General features: G+C 43.3%; 1 protein-coding gene across 5 annotated transcripts in view; it reads left to right on the top strand.

Moving 5' to 3' along the window:
* MSRB2 (methionine sulfoxide reductase B2) overlaps positions 1-18373 on the top strand; it is a 43838-nt gene that overhangs the window by 1130 nt on the left and 24335 nt on the right. For 4 of the 5 annotated variants that reach the window (XM_082296106.1, XM_082296107.1, XM_082296104.1 and 1 more), the window contains 4 exons: positions 302-408; positions 1393-1469; positions 5758-5905; positions 8391-9434. In XM_082296106.1, coding sequence (XP_082152232.1) covers positions 302-408; positions 1393-1469; positions 5758-5905; positions 8391-8498 — 440 coding nt within the window. In that variant the 3' untranslated portion in view covers positions 8499-9434. Of the gene's footprint in view, positions 1-301; positions 409-1392; positions 1470-5757; positions 5906-8390; positions 9435-18373 lie in introns of those variants that run through there. The other variant, XM_082296108.1, reaches the window with a different exon arrangement.

The raw sequence follows: 18373 nt of genomic DNA, 5'->3' as shown, positions 1-18373 counted from the left end.
ATCCTGAGCCAGGGCAGATATGGGCATGCACTGGGAGAGTGGATGGTATCTTGGGTCATAGGTGCCCATTTCCTTTACAAGCCTTCCCAAGCCTTCTGGTTTGCTGGAGCTGCTCTCTAGATGTAGCACACCAAACAGGAAGTAGATGCAAAGTCCTGCATTCACCCCTGCTCACTTCTCTGAACTGCCCTCTGTGCTCGGTCTGTACCCATAGAAACTTTGGGAGAACAGAGATGATAATGGAAAGCATTAATGGAATCTAAGTTATGTTACTAAAGTATCTTTCTGTATCTAACTGAAGACACAGGCTCTCTCACTAAACAAGCTGAAGCAACTGTTGCTACAGACTGGAAAAAAAAATTAACTCCGGAACAATTCTATGTTACACGAGAAAAAGGAACTGAACCGGTGAGCAAAAGTGCTAATGCTGTCCAAGGGTGAGCCACCTCCTCTGCCTGCTGGGCACAGAAAAACCTGCCCTGGGGGGCTGTCACCACTCAGTTGCTTCACAGGATTTCCCCTGCCTTCCTGTGGATGAAAGTTAGACTCAACATACGGAACAGGGTGGATTTTGTTCTGACCCAGATTGTTTTGCAGATGAAAAAACATTCTGCATTCTTTTCATATTTTATTGTTTGTTTTTTTCTGGGATACTTTGCTGCCAAATCAACTGTTTGTGTGGTGGGAGTAGAGGCCCCTCCAGAGGAGGGGGAAGATCATATTTTTATCCTGTAGTCTCCTTTTTTTGACCATATGTAGATTAGCCATGGAAATCTTAGACATAGCTCTCCCTTCAGGAGATGGGTTCTCCCTCATGTGCCTGATCACCTACCCACATGTCCCCACTTTTCCTCCTACTGTGGTGGAGGCCATGTAGCATTGTGGGTGCAGAGCTGGTTGTCCCTAGCCCAGAGCCAGGACTCCTGCACACATGGAGCATGTGCCATGGGATTAAGTCATGTGAGCTGTGCCCAAATCCATATCTCTAAAATAAGGATCCTGGTACCGGACCATGCAGGAAGGAGGAGAGTTCCTTTGTAAAGCCACTTTAAAGTTGTGGCAGTACATAGCAGAGCCCTGGCCTTTGGGATCCTGCACATTTCACCAGTCTCTTGGAGGTCATGACTCCATCCTTGGTACCTGGATGATTTATGCATCTGACTAGTTTCAAGAGTTTGTGGGGGTAGGGGGTAGTCTTCACTACTCATCCAAAGGCATCCTGCCCGTCATTTCTTCAGGCTGCTAATGTTTGTTCTTCAAAGCCCTCCTGCGAAGCCTTCTTTTTATGGTTTTTCTCCTGTTTTGAATCTGATTCCTACATGCTTCTTCCAGATGGTGAGCTTTTAAAGACCTGCATTGTTAACTTGTCCTTTTTCCTTCCTATGTTAAAAGCCATTCAGTGGGATCTATCTGAATAACACAGAATCAGGAATATACTGCTGTGTGTGCTGCAATGCCCCACTCTTCAGGTAACGTCCTTTGGATTTCATGACATCTTTAACATGTACTAATTGTGGCAGGAGGGGCAATGTCTTTTCATGAATGGCATGGGAAGTGTTGGTCAGAAGAAAAATCCCTTGGTGCCCAAGTGCTGTGTGTAAGTCTTCCAAGATGCCTGTGGTGATACAGATACCTGGTACACCTTTTTCTTGAGCCCATGAGGATTGCCAGTGACGAGCATGCAGCTGCCGCATCAGGGTCTGCCTGTTTCTCCTGGCACACACTGTTCTTTTTGGTTAATAATAATTCTCTGTTTAAGAGGTCTTTAAGCCACAAGCTACCACAAAATATGCGTATTTATGCATGAGTATCACTGTGTGTTTGCTCTGTTCTTGTGCTCCTCCTTACTCATCTTCTGCCACCCATGCTGCTTGGTCTGCCTTTGTCTACTGTTGTGATGTTCCTTTTGCTGGGTCCCTCACACTGGAGCTGAGACCTTCTCTTCATCCACACCACCTCTTTGTTCCCTAAATTAAATTCCACTATTCTTGCCTTTTTTGGTTACATCTACTTTTTAAAGCCTGGCTGCAAATGACTGCACAGTTAACCTCTGTGCTCTTTACAATACTATATATTTTGCAACTTCATTAATGTCTAAGTAAAAGGAAATAGAGTGCCTTGGAGTCGGATGTGCAGAGGGTGTTCTGTTCTCTGTAACTGAACCAGGAAAGACAGTTTCTCATATTTTTAGTCTAGAAAATAGCCCTTATTTATTCTCAACTGAGAATGGAATGAAATGTGGCTGATATGCCCAAGTTTACGAAGACTTAAAAGGATGAATCACAGATCAGAACTTCAAATTATACTAAAGATCAAGGGATCTGCTTAGTAAAAAAAGGACGAGAAAATGTAATGGATGTATTGAAAATAAACCTAAACCAAGCAATTTAATGATAATTGTGCACAAATAATTTTCCTTTGGCCAAGTGCAGAAAATTATTGCTATGTAAACATGCATTTGCTTAAATGTATAATTTTCTATAGAGGTTTGCTACTGAACACTACTAAATAAATTTATTTCTGATGTTAGCTCAGCATTACAAAATATTCTGAAGACTGATATAAAACCTAAAAATGCCTCTGGAAAATTCACATAAATTAGAAAAATTGTAAATTACTAAGCTGTAGATGAGTTCTTTCAATTCCTTCAGATTTTTCTTCAATTTAGGCATCTTTTGTATTAGACAATTTATATTGACAGGCCAACATGGAGAGACAAACACTGGAGGGAATTGCTTCTGTTGTTAAACTAGTAACAAAACAGCAATATAACTGAACAGTCAGGCTGCCTTTTGCACTATCCAGCTCTCAGAGAGTATAAGCACTTTTCTTGCAGCACAAGATAATGCTAAGCCTCACAGACAAAAAAACCCAAACTTTCAGGAAAAAAAAAAAAAGCCTTGTAAGAAAATTGGAAACTATTAAATGTGCAAAATGGTCTGAAAAGATCTTTTCTATGGAGGAATTATGCTGTGGAGAACACTAGCAATGAGGGGGAGAAATGGTATTGGATGAGAGACTCATTCATCATATTTATTTCCTAGTCCATTAAAAATGTTCTTTCTTTTTCAAATGCATTAGATCATTAGCTACAGGTAAACATGAAGTATTTCTTCCTTCTTTGAAACATGTGTGTATACATTTATACCAGAATTTATTACCTTCTGCTACCAAATATTCATTTGAATGAGTTGGAAATACATGGAACAAACCCCTAACCTTTTAAGACAGCAAATTGTGGTACTTTAATGAAATTTCAAACCTTCATCAAACCATAAACCTACAGCTGAGATTCATACAGCAAAAAGCACTTTTTAGAATTATCTGGATTCCATCCAGGACGACTGAAAGAGGGATCAAAGTAAATGACATGTGCTGGAGGAATGGCGTGTTGAAGGCTAATCTAATGCATATGTTTAGGGAAAGTCCATTTATCCATAAATTAAGTGGTGAAATACTTCAAAGGACAAATATGATCTTGAACAGCAATATTTTTGGGTACTAAAATGTTTCTATTAGGGAATCTAAGTGATATTACTGTTAATAAAACCACACAGAGACCATTTCTGTTGAGAGCTAGTTTAACAGCTCAAAAGATTGTTCCTTTACCAGTGGAAAACATCTACAATAAACTTAAGTATTGTGAGTGGCATGTAAGGAACAGAGTCAGATGCAGAATCTACACAGTGTTAAAGACCTTTTTTGGCTCTGTGGGTTTTCAAAGAGGATCTTTGTATCTATGTGTGAATAAACATAAGGATCCCCGTGTCAAAAAATAAGGAGTTTTGGTAAAAAAAGAAACAGAACAGATGTATGTAAGGAAAGCTCAGAAGTCATGCATGGATGTGTGTCCCACAGGTTATTCTTGGGGACTCTGTGTCTGGTAGGCACAGTATTCATGTGGTTTTGTGGCAGGGAAAGCAGGGAGCCCTCTTTGGCTGCAAAGAAACAGACCTGAAGCCCTAAGGACCTTGATGTACAGTGTCTGCAAACTGCATTTGCTTCAGAGCAGGCTGCTTCTGTGCTGTGTCCTATTTCTCCCCAGTTTTATGGAGAGGAGGGGAAGGAGAACTTTTCTCATGGCTGTTTGTGCATTGATGTAAAGGACTAAGCAACATCCCACACAAAAACTAGCCTTTGGTCATTCTGTGCTTGCAAATCTTTTATTTCCACAGCTGCATTACTCAATGACAGCACTGTACAGATGATTATAAAAATGCTGGCTCACGCCCTGTTCTTTGGGTTGGATTTTTTATGCTTTTTTCCCAGTTTATTTGTCTTGTCTTTCTAAAAGGCACCGCAATGAAGATTTTCAGAATTTTTGCACTGTTAATAACCTACAAAAATATACATGCCATATACCACATACTTTGTTTATATTCTATCTTAACCAACGTTTTAATCCCCTTGATCAAGAGCTGTTACTGGTGTTGATGTCTCTGTCCACCACTAGATGCCAGTAAGAGCATTAGGTTTGCAAAACTGGAAAAAAAACCATGGGAAATCGAGAGGAAATGGTTGTGGTGAGTCTCCAGACTACTGATCTGAGAAGCATGTGAACCTATCTTCATTTCTTTTTCTGACTCACGCGAGGTCCCTCTTTGATAAGAGAAGGTTCATATTGCTGTCAAAGCTTGCACAATTTTAAATAGGAGGGATTATCTATACCAAATCCCCAAAATATCTTCTGGTCATATTTGCCAATACACTCTAGGTTTTAATATGCAGCTAAACAGTGTTGGTCACCCTGGATGTTAACAGGAGGCACCCACAACCTGACAGTTTGTTGTGCTGTTTCTTATGGCTGCAATTATCTTGGGAAAAGCAGATCTTTGTGCTGTGAGGATTTGTCATTGGTTGATTGATGGTTTGAACAAGGCTCTGTTTGATTTTCCAAACCAGCTTGATGGCTGACTGCAAGACAAAGCCTCCATCATCATCAGGCACAAGCCTGGTCTGGTGGGCCAGCCTAGCCTTTGTCTATTCTTCATTTCTTCTTGTAAACCCTTTTTTTCTGAGATTGCTGGATTGGGCCAGGCTTCAAACTGCAACTCTGTAGGTGTAATTCAGCTGAACACTATAGCATTTTGGGGTTGTTTAGCCTGGAGAAAAGGACACTCAGAGGTGACCTTACCACTTTCTATAACTTCCTGAAAGGTGGTTGTGGTCGGGGGGGGGTTGGTCTCTTTCTCCAGGCAGCAACTGACGGAACAAGAGGACACAGGATTAAGCTGCGCCAAGGGAAATATATGTTGGATATTAGGAAAAAGTTTTTCATGGAAAGAGTGGTGAAGTACTGGAATTGTCTGCCTGGGGAGGTGGTGGAGTCACCAACCCTGGCTGTGTTTAAAAAAAGATTTTATGTGGCACTTGATGCCATGGTTTAGTTGAGGTGTTAGGGCATGGGTTGGACTTGATGATCTTAGAGGTCTCTTCCAACCTGGTGATTCTGTGAGCATAATATTACTATAGCATAATTGTCAGATAAAACCCTTTTCCAAGCTTTATAAAATACCAACCTGTCATTGAAATAGAAACAGTGAGGCAAAATCTTCTGTTGTGAGCTGATCAAGAATTCCCTTTGGAAAAGAGTTTCCAGCACAGCTTGATGCTAATGAGAAAACTTCTACCGTGCCAAATATTATTAATATTGGTACATCACAGGAATGAGGGGAAAAGCCAGTGTTCTTAATAGAAGCAGAGTCTTTTGTAACATCTCTGTCATTAATTAATAAGAAGATCTGGTTTCCACTATAGCTCAGAGAAGAAGTACAATTCTGGGACTGGATGGCCATCTTTTTCTGAGGCTTATGGTGCTTGTGGCAGAGATGAAAGCAATACCAATATCATGAGACGACCAGATAATTCACTGGGATCAACTAGAACTGAAGTTGTCTGCAAACAGGTATGTTTATTTTGGAGATGATACACAAAGACACAAATCTTAGCAGATAAGTTTTGTTTGTGCCCATGAATGAATCTACCTAAATACAGCAGTGAGAATTACAGTACTCCTGGAGCCATTCTGTCTCAGCCTGGGGTGAAGAAAAGTACGTGACTGGAGAAAGCAGTTGTGTATGTATAGCCAAAGGCTGGAGTTCAGACAGAAAATTTACTCAAGGTATGCTGCAAGGTGTGGCAAGAGACAGTAGAAGAGACTCTGAGGTAGGGTCCATGCATTTGGCCCATGACAGGGACAGTTCTTCCTCATTCAGTCTTGCTAAATATTTGCTGTAGATGTTCTTAAAATATGCAGAGATTGAGACACCAGCCACTGAAGCCATTTGCAGCTATTACTATCTGCCTTCCAGGGTGGTGACTGTGCCCTGCATCTCCATACCTATTTTCTGTGGATTCTCTTGTTTCACAGAAGCCACCCTTCTATTTTTTCTAGCTATTTTGACTCCCTCAGTCATCTCTTTTCTGGACTAGAAAGGTCCAGTTCCTTCAACCATTCCTTTTTATGCTGTGCTTTTTAGTGTGCTGATCATCCTGTTGTTCTGTTTTGCATTCTTTCCGATTGACCCTTTTCCTTCTTGAAGTAGAGTGTGAGGCTGGACATAGCACTGCAGCTGGGCCCAGCATGCAGCAGGGTGTAGAGGCTGTTCAGGTGTGTTAGAAATGGTGTTCCCGTCCTTACACCTTTACGTTTCCACAGTCCATATTACACAGACACATTTATTTTGGGATCTGCTGTAACACCCAGGTTCTTTTTCTAAAGAACTGCCACCCCTAACCATTTCTTCCCAACCCTGAATCTGTTTCTTACTTTTGTTGAGGTATAAAAGTATGCAATTGAATCTAATGAACTGTATCTCAGATTTGGGGGGTTTTTTATGTCTGTGTGTGTCTGTTTTTCTAAACTGCTGCGATAGTTAATGCTGTCCTTCAGTGTGCTTGCAGCAGGCTTTGGTACATCTGCAAATTAACAAGTCCATTATCTTGGTAGTGTTCACATTTGCAGCCATATGCAGCAAGCACCTTCAAGAACTGCAGCTGAAGACCTTCCAATTTCATAATGTCACCAATAGCTGTACTGAGTCTAATTTATTCACCTCAGTAATTTGAGAGGGGAATCCTTAGTTGATCTGTGAGAATGACCTACAGTGACTTACTAATTAACTTGGTATTTTCATGATATATTGAGATGTCTAGATCCTCTCATTTATTTCCTATACTTTCTGACATTAATACCTTTTGACTTGCTCTTCTGGGATCTGCTTGTTTGGGAGCAGATACTTGCCCACTGACCAGATGTGATTCCTTGTCACTCCCCAGGATGCTACCAGTCACACAACTCAACAGTAATTTAATCATAAAAGATTCTTAATTCAGGATAGGTACATGAGGTAACAGCATAATATTGGTCCATAAGTGCAATGGTAATAACGCAATAACAATGGTTTCTGGTCACCAGTGCTGTTCCCCAGGGCTCAGTGTTGGGACCAGTTCTGTTTAATATCTTCATCAATGATCCAGATGGGGGAATCAAGGGCACCCTCAGTCAGTTTGCAGACACACTGAGTTGGGTGGGAGTGTTCATCTGCTGGAGGGCAGGAAGGCTCTGCACGGGGATCTGGACAGGCTGGATTGATGGGGAGAGGCCAGAGCTCTGAGGTTCAACAAGGCCAAGTGCCTGTGCCTGCCCTTGGGTCACAACAACCCCTGCAGTGCTACAGGCTGGGGACAGAGTGGATGGAAAGATGCAAGCTGGAAAAGGACCTGGGGGTGCTGGTCAACAGCAGCTGAACATGAGCCAGCGAGTGCCCAGGTGGCCAAGAGGCCAATGTCATCCTGGCCTGGATCAGCAACAGCATGGCCAGCAGGACCAGGGCAGTGATTTGAGGCCCCACCTCAAATCCTGGGTCCAGTTTTGGGCCCCTCAGTTTAGGAAGGACATTGAGATGCTGGAGTGTATGCTGGATGCAGGAGAAGGGCGACAAAGCTGGGGAAGGGTTTGGAGCACAAGTCCAATGAGGAGCAGCTGAGGCACCTGGGGGTGTTTAGTCTGGAGAAGAGGAGGCTCAGGGGTGACCTTATCATTCTCTGTAACTGCCTGAAAGGAGGGTGCAGCCAGGTGGGGGTCAGCCTCTTCTCCCAGGCAACTGAACGAGAAGACATGGCCTCAAACTGTACTGGGGAGGTTCAGCCTGGACATCAGTGGGAATTACTTCATTAAAAGGGTTGTTAAACATTGGAATGGACTGCCTGGGGAGGTGGTGAAGTCACCATCCCTGGAGGTGTTCAAGAAAAAAATGGACATGGCATTTAGTGCCATGGTAGTGATCAGTCAAAGACGGACTCTATGAACTGAGAGGTCTTTTCCAACCTAAATGATTCTGTCATTCTGTAACAATACAATAATAAAATAGCAATAATTTCTGTTGCAGTGTGATGCCCATCTAGGCCATGTGTTTGATGATGGACCCACACCTTCTGGGCAGAGGTTCTGTATCAACAGTGTTTCCTTAAACTTCAAACCAGGCTCTGGTCAGTGAGAAGAGGCTCTCTCTGGCTTGCAGAACATTCTTTCTCTGCTCATACACGCTCATGCACTCTTGTGAAAAACTCTCATGCTTTTAATATATAACTCAAATTTTAGTATTTTTGCTGTAGTAGCTTTGTTTTCCAGCTGTTATCATTGTTGATAAAAATACATATTTTTGTTTTAACTCTTTGGCAGTCTATCTTTTCATGGTTAATGTGATGTGTTGATCTGCTTATTGTATTTTTTGATTTAAAAAAAGTACCTGTGCAATAGTTCACATTCACAGATATCATCATTAACTGTATTGAGGCTGCTGAAATGAGGTGCTCTCCTGAACCTGACTGCCTATTCTGAACAGTAGTTGTGGCCCTCAGGAACATAGATGTACATGGCTGATCATGGCAGAGCTTATACTTCTGTAAAATCATCGTATTCTTCTAAAGGGAAGCAAAAATAACATGAATCTTCAAATGAGGTCTGAGGGGCTTTTTTCCCCCTATTGTGAGAGACCTTTAGCTGAGCCAAGTGACTTTTCTATGAACCCATAAAAGCAAAGTCCTGAAGGAGGACCTAATTAAAACTATTTCAGGCAATGGAACCAGTGGAGACATGGAGTCTTTCTTCTTTTAAATCAATTATTTTCATTCTGTGTCCAATAGCAGAGCTGAAATAGGGTTTGCTCCAGAAACTTCTCTTACAGCAATTGTATGATAATAATGTAATGATATGTGTCATATTTTCAGACTTCTGTTATCACTTGTGTATTTCAGAATCCAAAAATGAAAATGAAATTTACTGTATTTGGGGAAAATAAATCAGCATCAAAGACCAGGTTTGGTAAAGTGATGCTTTTGATGCCTTGTCTGTTCTTCCTTGTACAAGTTTGTAAATACTTCTGCATTCTCCCAAGCATTGTCATTATGGTTTGCCCTAACAGCAAAATAAATCCTACATCTGTTAAATTGAGCTTCCTTCCTTCAGTATTTTTTCCAGAGAAAATGATCTGTGACTCAGAACATCAGCTTCACTAAACTGGCTGGGTTTAAATGCTTCCCTGCTGAGAGTTACTAGGCAACATCTCATTTGGCTTTACCTATAACAGCCTGTTTCCATTCTGCCCACTTTGGTTGCCTCAGTGATAAAAAGGGTGTGTTCATTTACTAGTGTAGTCTTAAAGCTGTTTAATGTCTTCAGAGAATGGACCTCTACTGCACTGAATTTACTTCTGCTCCTTCTGTCTTGCAGCTCTGTGGTTTTTCATTCTCTTGTGCTTTCTACAGGGCAACTCTACAATTCCGTAACTTTTAAAAACATCACAGGGACAATGATCACTACAGCCAGCCTAAACCAGAATGCCACAAAGCCCACCAGAGGTGTGAAGCAGCATGAATGAAGCAGACACTTGGTGCTACTGATTTTATGTAGTGTCACAGCTGGTGCTAGTCCCGTTGCCATCAGAGGTGTCTGTTAACAGCACCAGCGCGCTGCTTGCTGTGCCTGTGCTGCATCATGCTCTGCCTTTCAGCATTGCCCTTGCATCACCCTCTCTATTTTCTGTCTGCTCTGACAAGGCTGTGAATGCCCAGCCTGCCCAGGTGTCTGCTTTCAAGAGCCTTCACAGAAATCACTGTCTTTGCACTATCTGAATTCATGTGCCCCCCATCCTGATACATTTTCATCCACTGTTTGTATATTTTTTTGTTTGTCTTAAAATCTATTGCACAGCTACTGGAAAGGTTATTTGACCTTTAAAGGCATTCTTTAGTCAGGCAGCCTTCTCCATTCTCCTTGCCTTTCCCAACAGGAGAGGCTTCTCTCAGAAAGGGGGAAGGTGTTCCCATGTGGACTCCTGTGTTCAGCCAAATGCTGGTGGGAGAAGCCAGCACCTGCCTTCTTAGAACAGTGACTTTTGGCTGGGATACCAATGGAAATGTTCCTCATTTCTGCAAGTGGCCAAAAGGAGAACAGAACTGGCAAAATACCTAGTTTTTTTCCTGTCCCCACAGATTCCAGGTCTCACTGACAACTTTTGCAGATGAAAGTGCCATACAAACAAAACAGACCATGAAGCTGCAAAACAAGTATCCACACAGGCCTATGTGCAAACCATGCTCAGTTTAGTACCTTGGAGGGATAGACATGGTTGGTGGAGATCAATGCTTAATAAACTGGCAAGTTAGTAGCTACTACTGATGGAGGGAGCTTGCCAGAGCAGAGAGTTCATTTATTTCACACCTACAAACATTATTGTATGCAACCAGATGTTTAGGGTGAGCAGCAGCTGGTACCTCCTCACTCATACAGCAGGATGACCTGAGGAAAGAGTCCTGGAAGGCCCCAGTTCAGCTTGTGCAGTGTTACTGATCCATAATCATATGAACAGATCCGTAGCTTTGAGAAGAGCACCTGACCTGCACTGCATTGATACATCACCAAGCAAACACAGGAAAGCCCCCAAGAAACCAGACACTGAGACAAGCAGCCTTGTTCTGCCTCATATGAAGCAGGGGGAAAGAGGAGAGTTTGACCACACGTGTAAAATCAGGGTAATGACACATCACCTTTCAGTGGGAGTTTGGGACCTCTGACCAAAAGCTCTTTGGGGCAGCGCACTTCATTATCTTCTGCGTTTGTGGTACCAACCACACCAGGACAGATCCCAACTAAAGGCCCAAAGTGTTGTAAGATCATGAAAAATAAAGACCAATAATAATGGAAACCATTGTCAAAGGGTATCATAGGCTACAAGAATTTCCCCATGTGTTGGCAATTACTTTGTTCCACCATAGCGAATAAAGAGCAGTTGCTTTTCTGAGTGGAACATACTGTGCTAGGCAACTGTAGATTTATGTTCCATCCTTCATATCTGAGGAGTTTTTTACCATGGTTATTTCATTAATTACATTCAATGATGATACTTTTTATCCCATTGTGTTTTTAAATAGCCTTTTTATAAATCCTAATTAAGGTTTCTACATAATTCTTAAGAGATTTTTACATCTTAAATAAACTATTTAATGACTTTCTTGGTCTTTATAGCATCTCTACAAGGCAAGCAACTATCCCCTCTTTTACTGAGGGAAGACTTGATGAGAAAAATTTAATTGACTTTCTCAAGACTTCAAATTAAATTTGTAGCCAAGCCAGAATTAGACTCTGCATGGCTCATGACAGCATCCCTATCTTCTGACCCTACTTTTTCAAAACTTGTCTTGGTATTTGATTGTTTAGGGGGGAGAGGGGTGTAAATTATCAAAAGAGAGGGGGTAAACTTAGCATACGTTTTTCCAGCTGTGGTATTAAAACCAAATCTAATCCAACACAGGCAACTTGGCTCACAAAGAGCAATACTTGACCTCTTTTTCAGAGTAAATGTGGTAAGGGCTTGGTTAGAAATTAGAGAAAAAAAAGTGAGAAAACAGGAAAGAAGGAGCAGATTACTCCCATATTACTAGAAACTTCACTCAGAAGAAAAACAGAATTGGCAGAAATCATAATGCCCATTATTTTAGCCATGTATCCACAGAATTGTAGTGATGCTCTTTTCTGTTGCACCATGCTGCAAATAATTTGGGTTCTTTTCTGTGCTTGTGGACAGCTTAGTCTGATTTTGGTCAGAATATGAATAGAAGGTATAGGAGAAAGTTTCATGAAGGATGTCTGGACTTCAGGCGGCTCTCTTGAAAGCTGTTTATTGCATTGGCGAAGTTACAGCATTTCAGGGAGTGGGCATCCAGAGCCAGCCCTACAGCTGCCAGCTCCAGCTGTAGGCATACCTGAAGCCGCCTTCTGTTCAAGTTACAAAGCATTATATACTTTTCTTTGCAGAGTGTCTTAATACCTATCAACCAATAAGCACCATACACAATACCTTTACATTTGCCTATAGCCTATCATAGCTACTACCATCACCATGTTATAGTCATTATTATCCAATCACAAGAGTAAGTAAGTTACAATTTAAGCTTACAATGGAAAATTCTCAGACCTCTCTTCTTCTTGCTACATTGACATTTCTTGTTTGCCTGCCATATCTCTCTTTTTGATAAACATGTTTTCTACTCTTCTTGAGACTTATTTACTTGGTGAAAAACATGTCTTTGTTTGTAGTCACATACCTTTGTTGTATTCATAAAAATCTCCTTCCAACTCATCTCCAACCTTTGCCTTCTCAGTTATTCAGTGGTCAGTGTTTCAGCAAAACATCTTTTAATCTATATCAAAACTTGCTTTCATTTCTATCTCATCCTAAGTTTCTACATTCAGAGATCTTTCTGCCAAGCCTACATACCTGTGAAACTTTCTTACCAAACTTTCATCCTCTCCAACAGAAGGGACACTATTCTCAGTGCAAATACAGGATTTTTGCCACCCCTAAACATCTCCAGCATAAGGTGGCTCAGGAGATAGTCTGCGTGAGAAGGAACTGGAAAAGTCTCATCTTGCGTTTTGCTTTTCTTCTGAGTATTTAGCTAGTAATACTAAGCACGTTTGTATTTTCTGGTCTTAAACCCTGGCCCTACTGTGTAGAAGAAATAAGTCCTGTCACCACATGACTCCACTGCCTCCTCTTTCATTCACTTAATGACTTTTTGCACTGGGCAGTGAAGTGTTTTAAACCATACTCCTCTGCCTGCCCCACCTCCTGCCATACCGGAGTGATGAGCTGATGGTAACACTACCCTCACAGCGTGTCCTGTACTGCTCAGCACCCAGTCACCCTCATGGATTTCACAGCTCTTCACACACAAATGATGCCTCGCCCCAGCCCTTTGAGGTAGTGGTGAGCCACACATCACAGAATTGGAAGCTGAGGGACAGCTGTGGGAAGTGACTCGCCCACAGTCCCCTGGGGCAGGGCAGGGAAATCTGATTACAGAAAAGGTTCTCAAAAGCTCTCCAAGTGTGAGCTGCTGCCAAAATTCACAAAGGCAGAGTAGTTTAAAAGCAAAGCTCTTTATTGAAGAAGTGCCCAGATTTTTTCAAGACTAAAAGAATTTGTCTCAAGGCAGGTGTGTCCATGGGGACTGGTTTTAGTAGCACTGAGGAATTTGTGTAGAAGAAATTGGCAGCTTGCCACGGGGCAGAAGAAAGAGAAATGCATGCCCATTATTGCACTCCCTTTTACTGTCTTCTCTTTTGTTGTGGTGTTATTTTTTTTCTGTTGCTCTTTGGTATCCTTCCTCGCTCCTCCTCCCTGGGCTCTGGCTTTCTTGACTGCACTCACCCTTACCTTATGCCTGAACCCTCCTAGCTTCACACTCAGTTCACTCCCCTTGGTGCCCGAGAGACGAGCAAGCCCACGGTCCTGCAGCCACGTCCGAATCAGCAGCTCCCTGTCCGTGCCGGGGGTGACTGCGGGGATCCGGCCGGCAGGCTCCCGGGAGCTTGGATCCCCTGCCAGAGCAAATGTCGGCTGTGCTCATCCTGCTCTCCTGCTTTGCACACACAGTTTGACAACATTTACAAAGTGACTTCCAGAAAAACTCATCAGGGGCAGAGGAGTTGCCACATAAATCAGGAAAAAACCGGTAAAAAAGTCATAAGGGATTCTTGCATAACCTTCTTTGTTCAGGAAACAAAGGCTGTGCTGCCCTGCTGTATTACTGATGCATGAGATGTAGAAATGTGGACCACAGCCAGGTCATCTTTGCTCAGGTGTCATTTGTGGAAGAGCAAAAGATGGATCCAGACATCTTGTAATAGCAGGAAAAGGAACAGGAAAGAACAGCAACTGTTGCCCAGTTACTAAGAAAGAGGCAAAGGCAACACAGAGGAAGGTGCTGGAGTCAGGGACATCGGGAATTCATGTTTTCCTTTTCAGAGGAGTCAGCACTGAAGGATGATGACACAGCTGGTGGATGTCAGCTGAAGAACTGACTGAGCTCTCAGAAACGGGAGAGCTGAGATCAATCCTCCCTGGTGTGAAAGTCTCTTGGGGATAGTTCTGACAGAGGCATGGGATGCCTATGCATATTCTGGGATTACTGAAGGAGAGAGCCTTGTGAAGGGCTAGGATATGAGCAGTGCTAGAAGCAGGTGTTCACGCTTGGTAAATTCAGGAGATTGACCTCACTGTTAATCAGAATACCAGGTGCAAAATGAACCCGCATACGTTCACTGCCCCAGGAATGACCCTATCCCAATCCAGAAAATGTTCCCACCCTATTTCAGGCTTTACATTTTACTTTTTAGTCCTGGGCCTCTCCTGAATGCACTTGGGTATTCACGCTTGGATCCATTATGAACAAAGATCGTTAAACCTTGTAATGTACAATATGTCTCACTGGAGTTTCCTTAGGCCCCCAGAGAAGGAAAAAAGGGGCCTCCATGACACTTCTCCTCGGCAATAGCTCAAATAACCTCTGCCTCTGGGCTTAGTCTGTAAGACGGGCATTTTCCAAAACTGGATCACATGTAACTTTCTATGACCTTGTAGCCTTCACTTAAGTTTTATGAATGAATCTCTATTAAAAGCAGGGGGTAAATGTTTTTCCTTTGTCCCTCTTTCAGTTTACAAATTTGTCTTCTCCTATAGCCAGCTGTTAAAAGATTGGTTCTGCCCCTGCTTTCACCTTTCCTGTTTTATCAGCTGAGACGTCAAACTGTGGGCCTGACCACTTGGTGTTAAAGATCCATGGCTTTTTTTGTAAGGCAGTGGCCTGGCCAACTCTAGACTCTAAATGCTGCCTTGTCTTACAGTTTGAGTTAGCCTCTCGTACCCTAAATCATGAGGCATCGTTGCCTTGAGCAATGAACAGCTTCTCCATCCTAATTCAGGGGCGACAGCAGTTAAGAAATAGGTGAAAGAAAATGTGTGTTTCTGGTGTATGAGCACTGCTGAGAGGCTTGATTCTTTTGGCTCTTGCAAATTGTTTGACATGCACAGATGAAAAGGGCTGTAGAAATGCTTATGATGGCTTATTATTTTGGTCCTGTTGCTATTTTTATTTCTACTACCCCTGTGCCAATTTATCTTTTCTGCAAGATTTCACCTTCTTGCTCTACAACTGCCTCAAGAATAGCCAGAAACAGCCAATTGATAAACATTGCCTAAATGGAGGTAGCAGATGAGCTTCTCCAAAGAGGCAGTAAAACTCCTCCACTCCACCTATACCATAGTATTTAACAAAGTCCCTTAAGCACCTCTCCACAGATAACTACAGCTGATTAGAGGTGTTCAGCTGTGCTTGTGATGACTTCCCAGCCTGTGGCAACCACTGCAAGGACCTATTCCTATCTGCCATCAGAACCATTCTTCTGGTTGGAGAAAGGAAACAAAGCTATTTGATGGAACCATGGCAGGGTGAGAGAGGCAGTTTGTATATGCTGCAGAGATGTGATGCAGACAGGATGATGAGACTAGGCTACTCCACAGCAGGAAGACCTCACGGGGTGAGGTGTGGTAGAGGGAAGAGGTGGGAATATGAGGTGTAGCATGAAGGAGGTGACATTCTGCCTGAGAAAGGTAACAGGGCAGAGTTTTGGGATCCTGGTCTATGGAGCTATGGCATATAGTTGGGTGGTTTTGGAGAGAGATGGACAATGACTACTCAGAGTCACCTCAAATCTAGTATTTCAAAGTGTTTTGATAATTTTCCCTCGAAACACATTGCGACTCAAATGACTGCTCTGCAGTGACCTCTAGGGTACTTTTGCTTTCAAACCTACTGCAACGTTCAATCACCTCGAAAAAACAGCTTCCCCTGAACATATTATATGGACCTACTTTCTCTTCTAAAAATGGCTTGTGCCATTGCCTGGCTCAAAGTCCTTCTTCACATAATGCCCTGCACAGGGCATGTACAGAGAAGAGAGCCTTGTTATCTCCAGTTTGCTGGTGCATCAAAGGAAGTTGCAGATGGTCTGCATGAATCTGGTCCAATACTCTTTGAAGTCAATGAAACCCCTTCCCTCGACCCCTCATTCAGTTCTCCTCTCTCAGCTCCTTATGCAAATCATAGTCTATTTTGTGTGTCTCTCCAACAAAACCAACATGCTCCTCCCAAGCATATCCCTTTGTAGAACCTGATGGCAAACCCTTCAGAGTTCTTGGTGTTCTCTTTTTCTGATGAAGCGTGACTTGAAAGTAGATTGGTGTTGTCCAAAGCAGGGGGGAAGAAGTAAGCCCCAACCCTACAAACCTGTTTAAGTACTAATTACTGACAGCTATTATCACTGACTGCAGCAGGACTGCTCACCTGGGTAACAGCCAGGACGAATAGGCCTCAGAGAGGAAGCTGGTGAAAATCAGACACAATGCCAGTGAATGCAGGCCACTTGACACAGAAGGTTGTCAAGAAGCCAAACTGAAAAGTGCTGTCCAAGCCTCAAACGAAATTGCCTGTATTTGCTACAAACAAACAAATTGATGGATGGAAGTTAACAAAGTGCATAACTCCTAGAAAACTCAGGAGGAAACTCTTGAAAAATTATGCCAAAATTCACAGTGGAAGCTAAAACCAAAAAACGAGAAGCCCTAATTGTGATGCCTGGGATACAATCCTAATGCTTTGTGCCTTATAAGATCGTTCTCATGTATTCATGTGCCAATTGCCCCCCCCCCCCCCTTAACAATTAAAAATCCGGGATACGGATTAAAGCGATAGCAGGTGGCAATCTAATTACTATCAATCTTACATCTGAATCTCTCATTTGTCATATAAGCCCAGCAACAGCTGGCTCTCAACCCTAGTTATCCTCGTGGCTGTTACAACAGGTTCAAAGAAGGTACGGAGGGATGGTCCCTCGCCTGCACGCTGCCAAGGGGCAAGGGAGGAGGGGTGTCCAGGTGCCGTGACGAGATGGAGGGGACACCAGTAAAGCCCATTTTTCGTTCTCTTCACGGGCGTCGTTTGCAGCAGGACTCGGCACCGCTACCTGGTACCAGCCCTCACCCTGAATCAGCGCGGGCTGAACGGCATCCCCGTGCCTGGGCTGCGGCCGCAGACATGCACCTCCCGGGGCAGCAGCACAGCAAATGAAAGGCGCCCTTCTTAGCGACAACTACAGAGAAAGCACATTTCCAGTTTCCAGGACTGTTTCAGTCGTATCACGGTGTTCCAGGCGGCGGAGCCATCCCAGCGCCGCTCCCGGCCGGCTCCGAGCGGCGTCACGAGGTGGCGGCAGAGCCCCGAGGGTCCCGCTCCTGGCACGCTTTTCCCGTGGGGAATCTGGAGACCTGGCCTGCAAAAAGGTGGAATGAACTGTTGTGTTGTGAGTTTTGGGGATGTCTGTGTTCACACTTAACGGAAGCTTGGTCGATTTTTGCAGCCAGATACATCGTAGTTTCCTTCTGAACAGGTCACACTCCCATCCCGGAGTGCAAGTCCAGGCACAAAATTGTTTGTGGTCTTGAAAGCTCTGTGTGGCATTTGCCTCTGGAGTTAAAAAGTGGGGGCTGGCTGTGCCATCAGTATCTTCTCTGCTGGAATTTGGTGAGAGACAGTAACATTTGAAATTGCAAATCTTGGGTAGGGAAGGAGAAGGAGCAAAAGATGGTGTCTCCAGGCACAGGGCAGTATGGGGAGGGGGAGAAAGGGAATAAGGTACCCACTGAAGTGAGGTGGCATGGACGGGGGTTTCAGCAGGTAACTGGGATGAGTGAGGGAAAAGATCGGGGTCGCATCATAGAATGGTTTGGGTTGGAAGGGACCTAAAGGATCATCTAGTTCCAGCCCTCCTGTCATGGGCAGGAACACCTTTCACTGCACCAGGTTGCTCTGAGTCCCATTCAACCTCGTACACTTCAAGAGATGGGGCATCCAAAATTTCTCTGGGCAATCTGTTCCAGTGTCTCACCACCATTGCAGTAAAGAATTTCTTCCTAAAGTCTAATCTAAACCTACTCTCAACTTAAAGCCATTCTCTCTTGTTCTATCACGA

Source organism: Coloeus monedula (genome assembly GCF_965178545.1).
Source record: "Coloeus monedula genome assembly, chromosome: 1".
In the NCBI taxonomy this organism is placed as follows: Eukaryota; Metazoa; Chordata; class Aves; order Passeriformes; family Corvidae; genus Coloeus; species Coloeus monedula.
The sequence above is the reverse complement of the archived record's forward strand: the minus strand, read 5'-3'. Positions and strand labels throughout refer to the sequence as shown.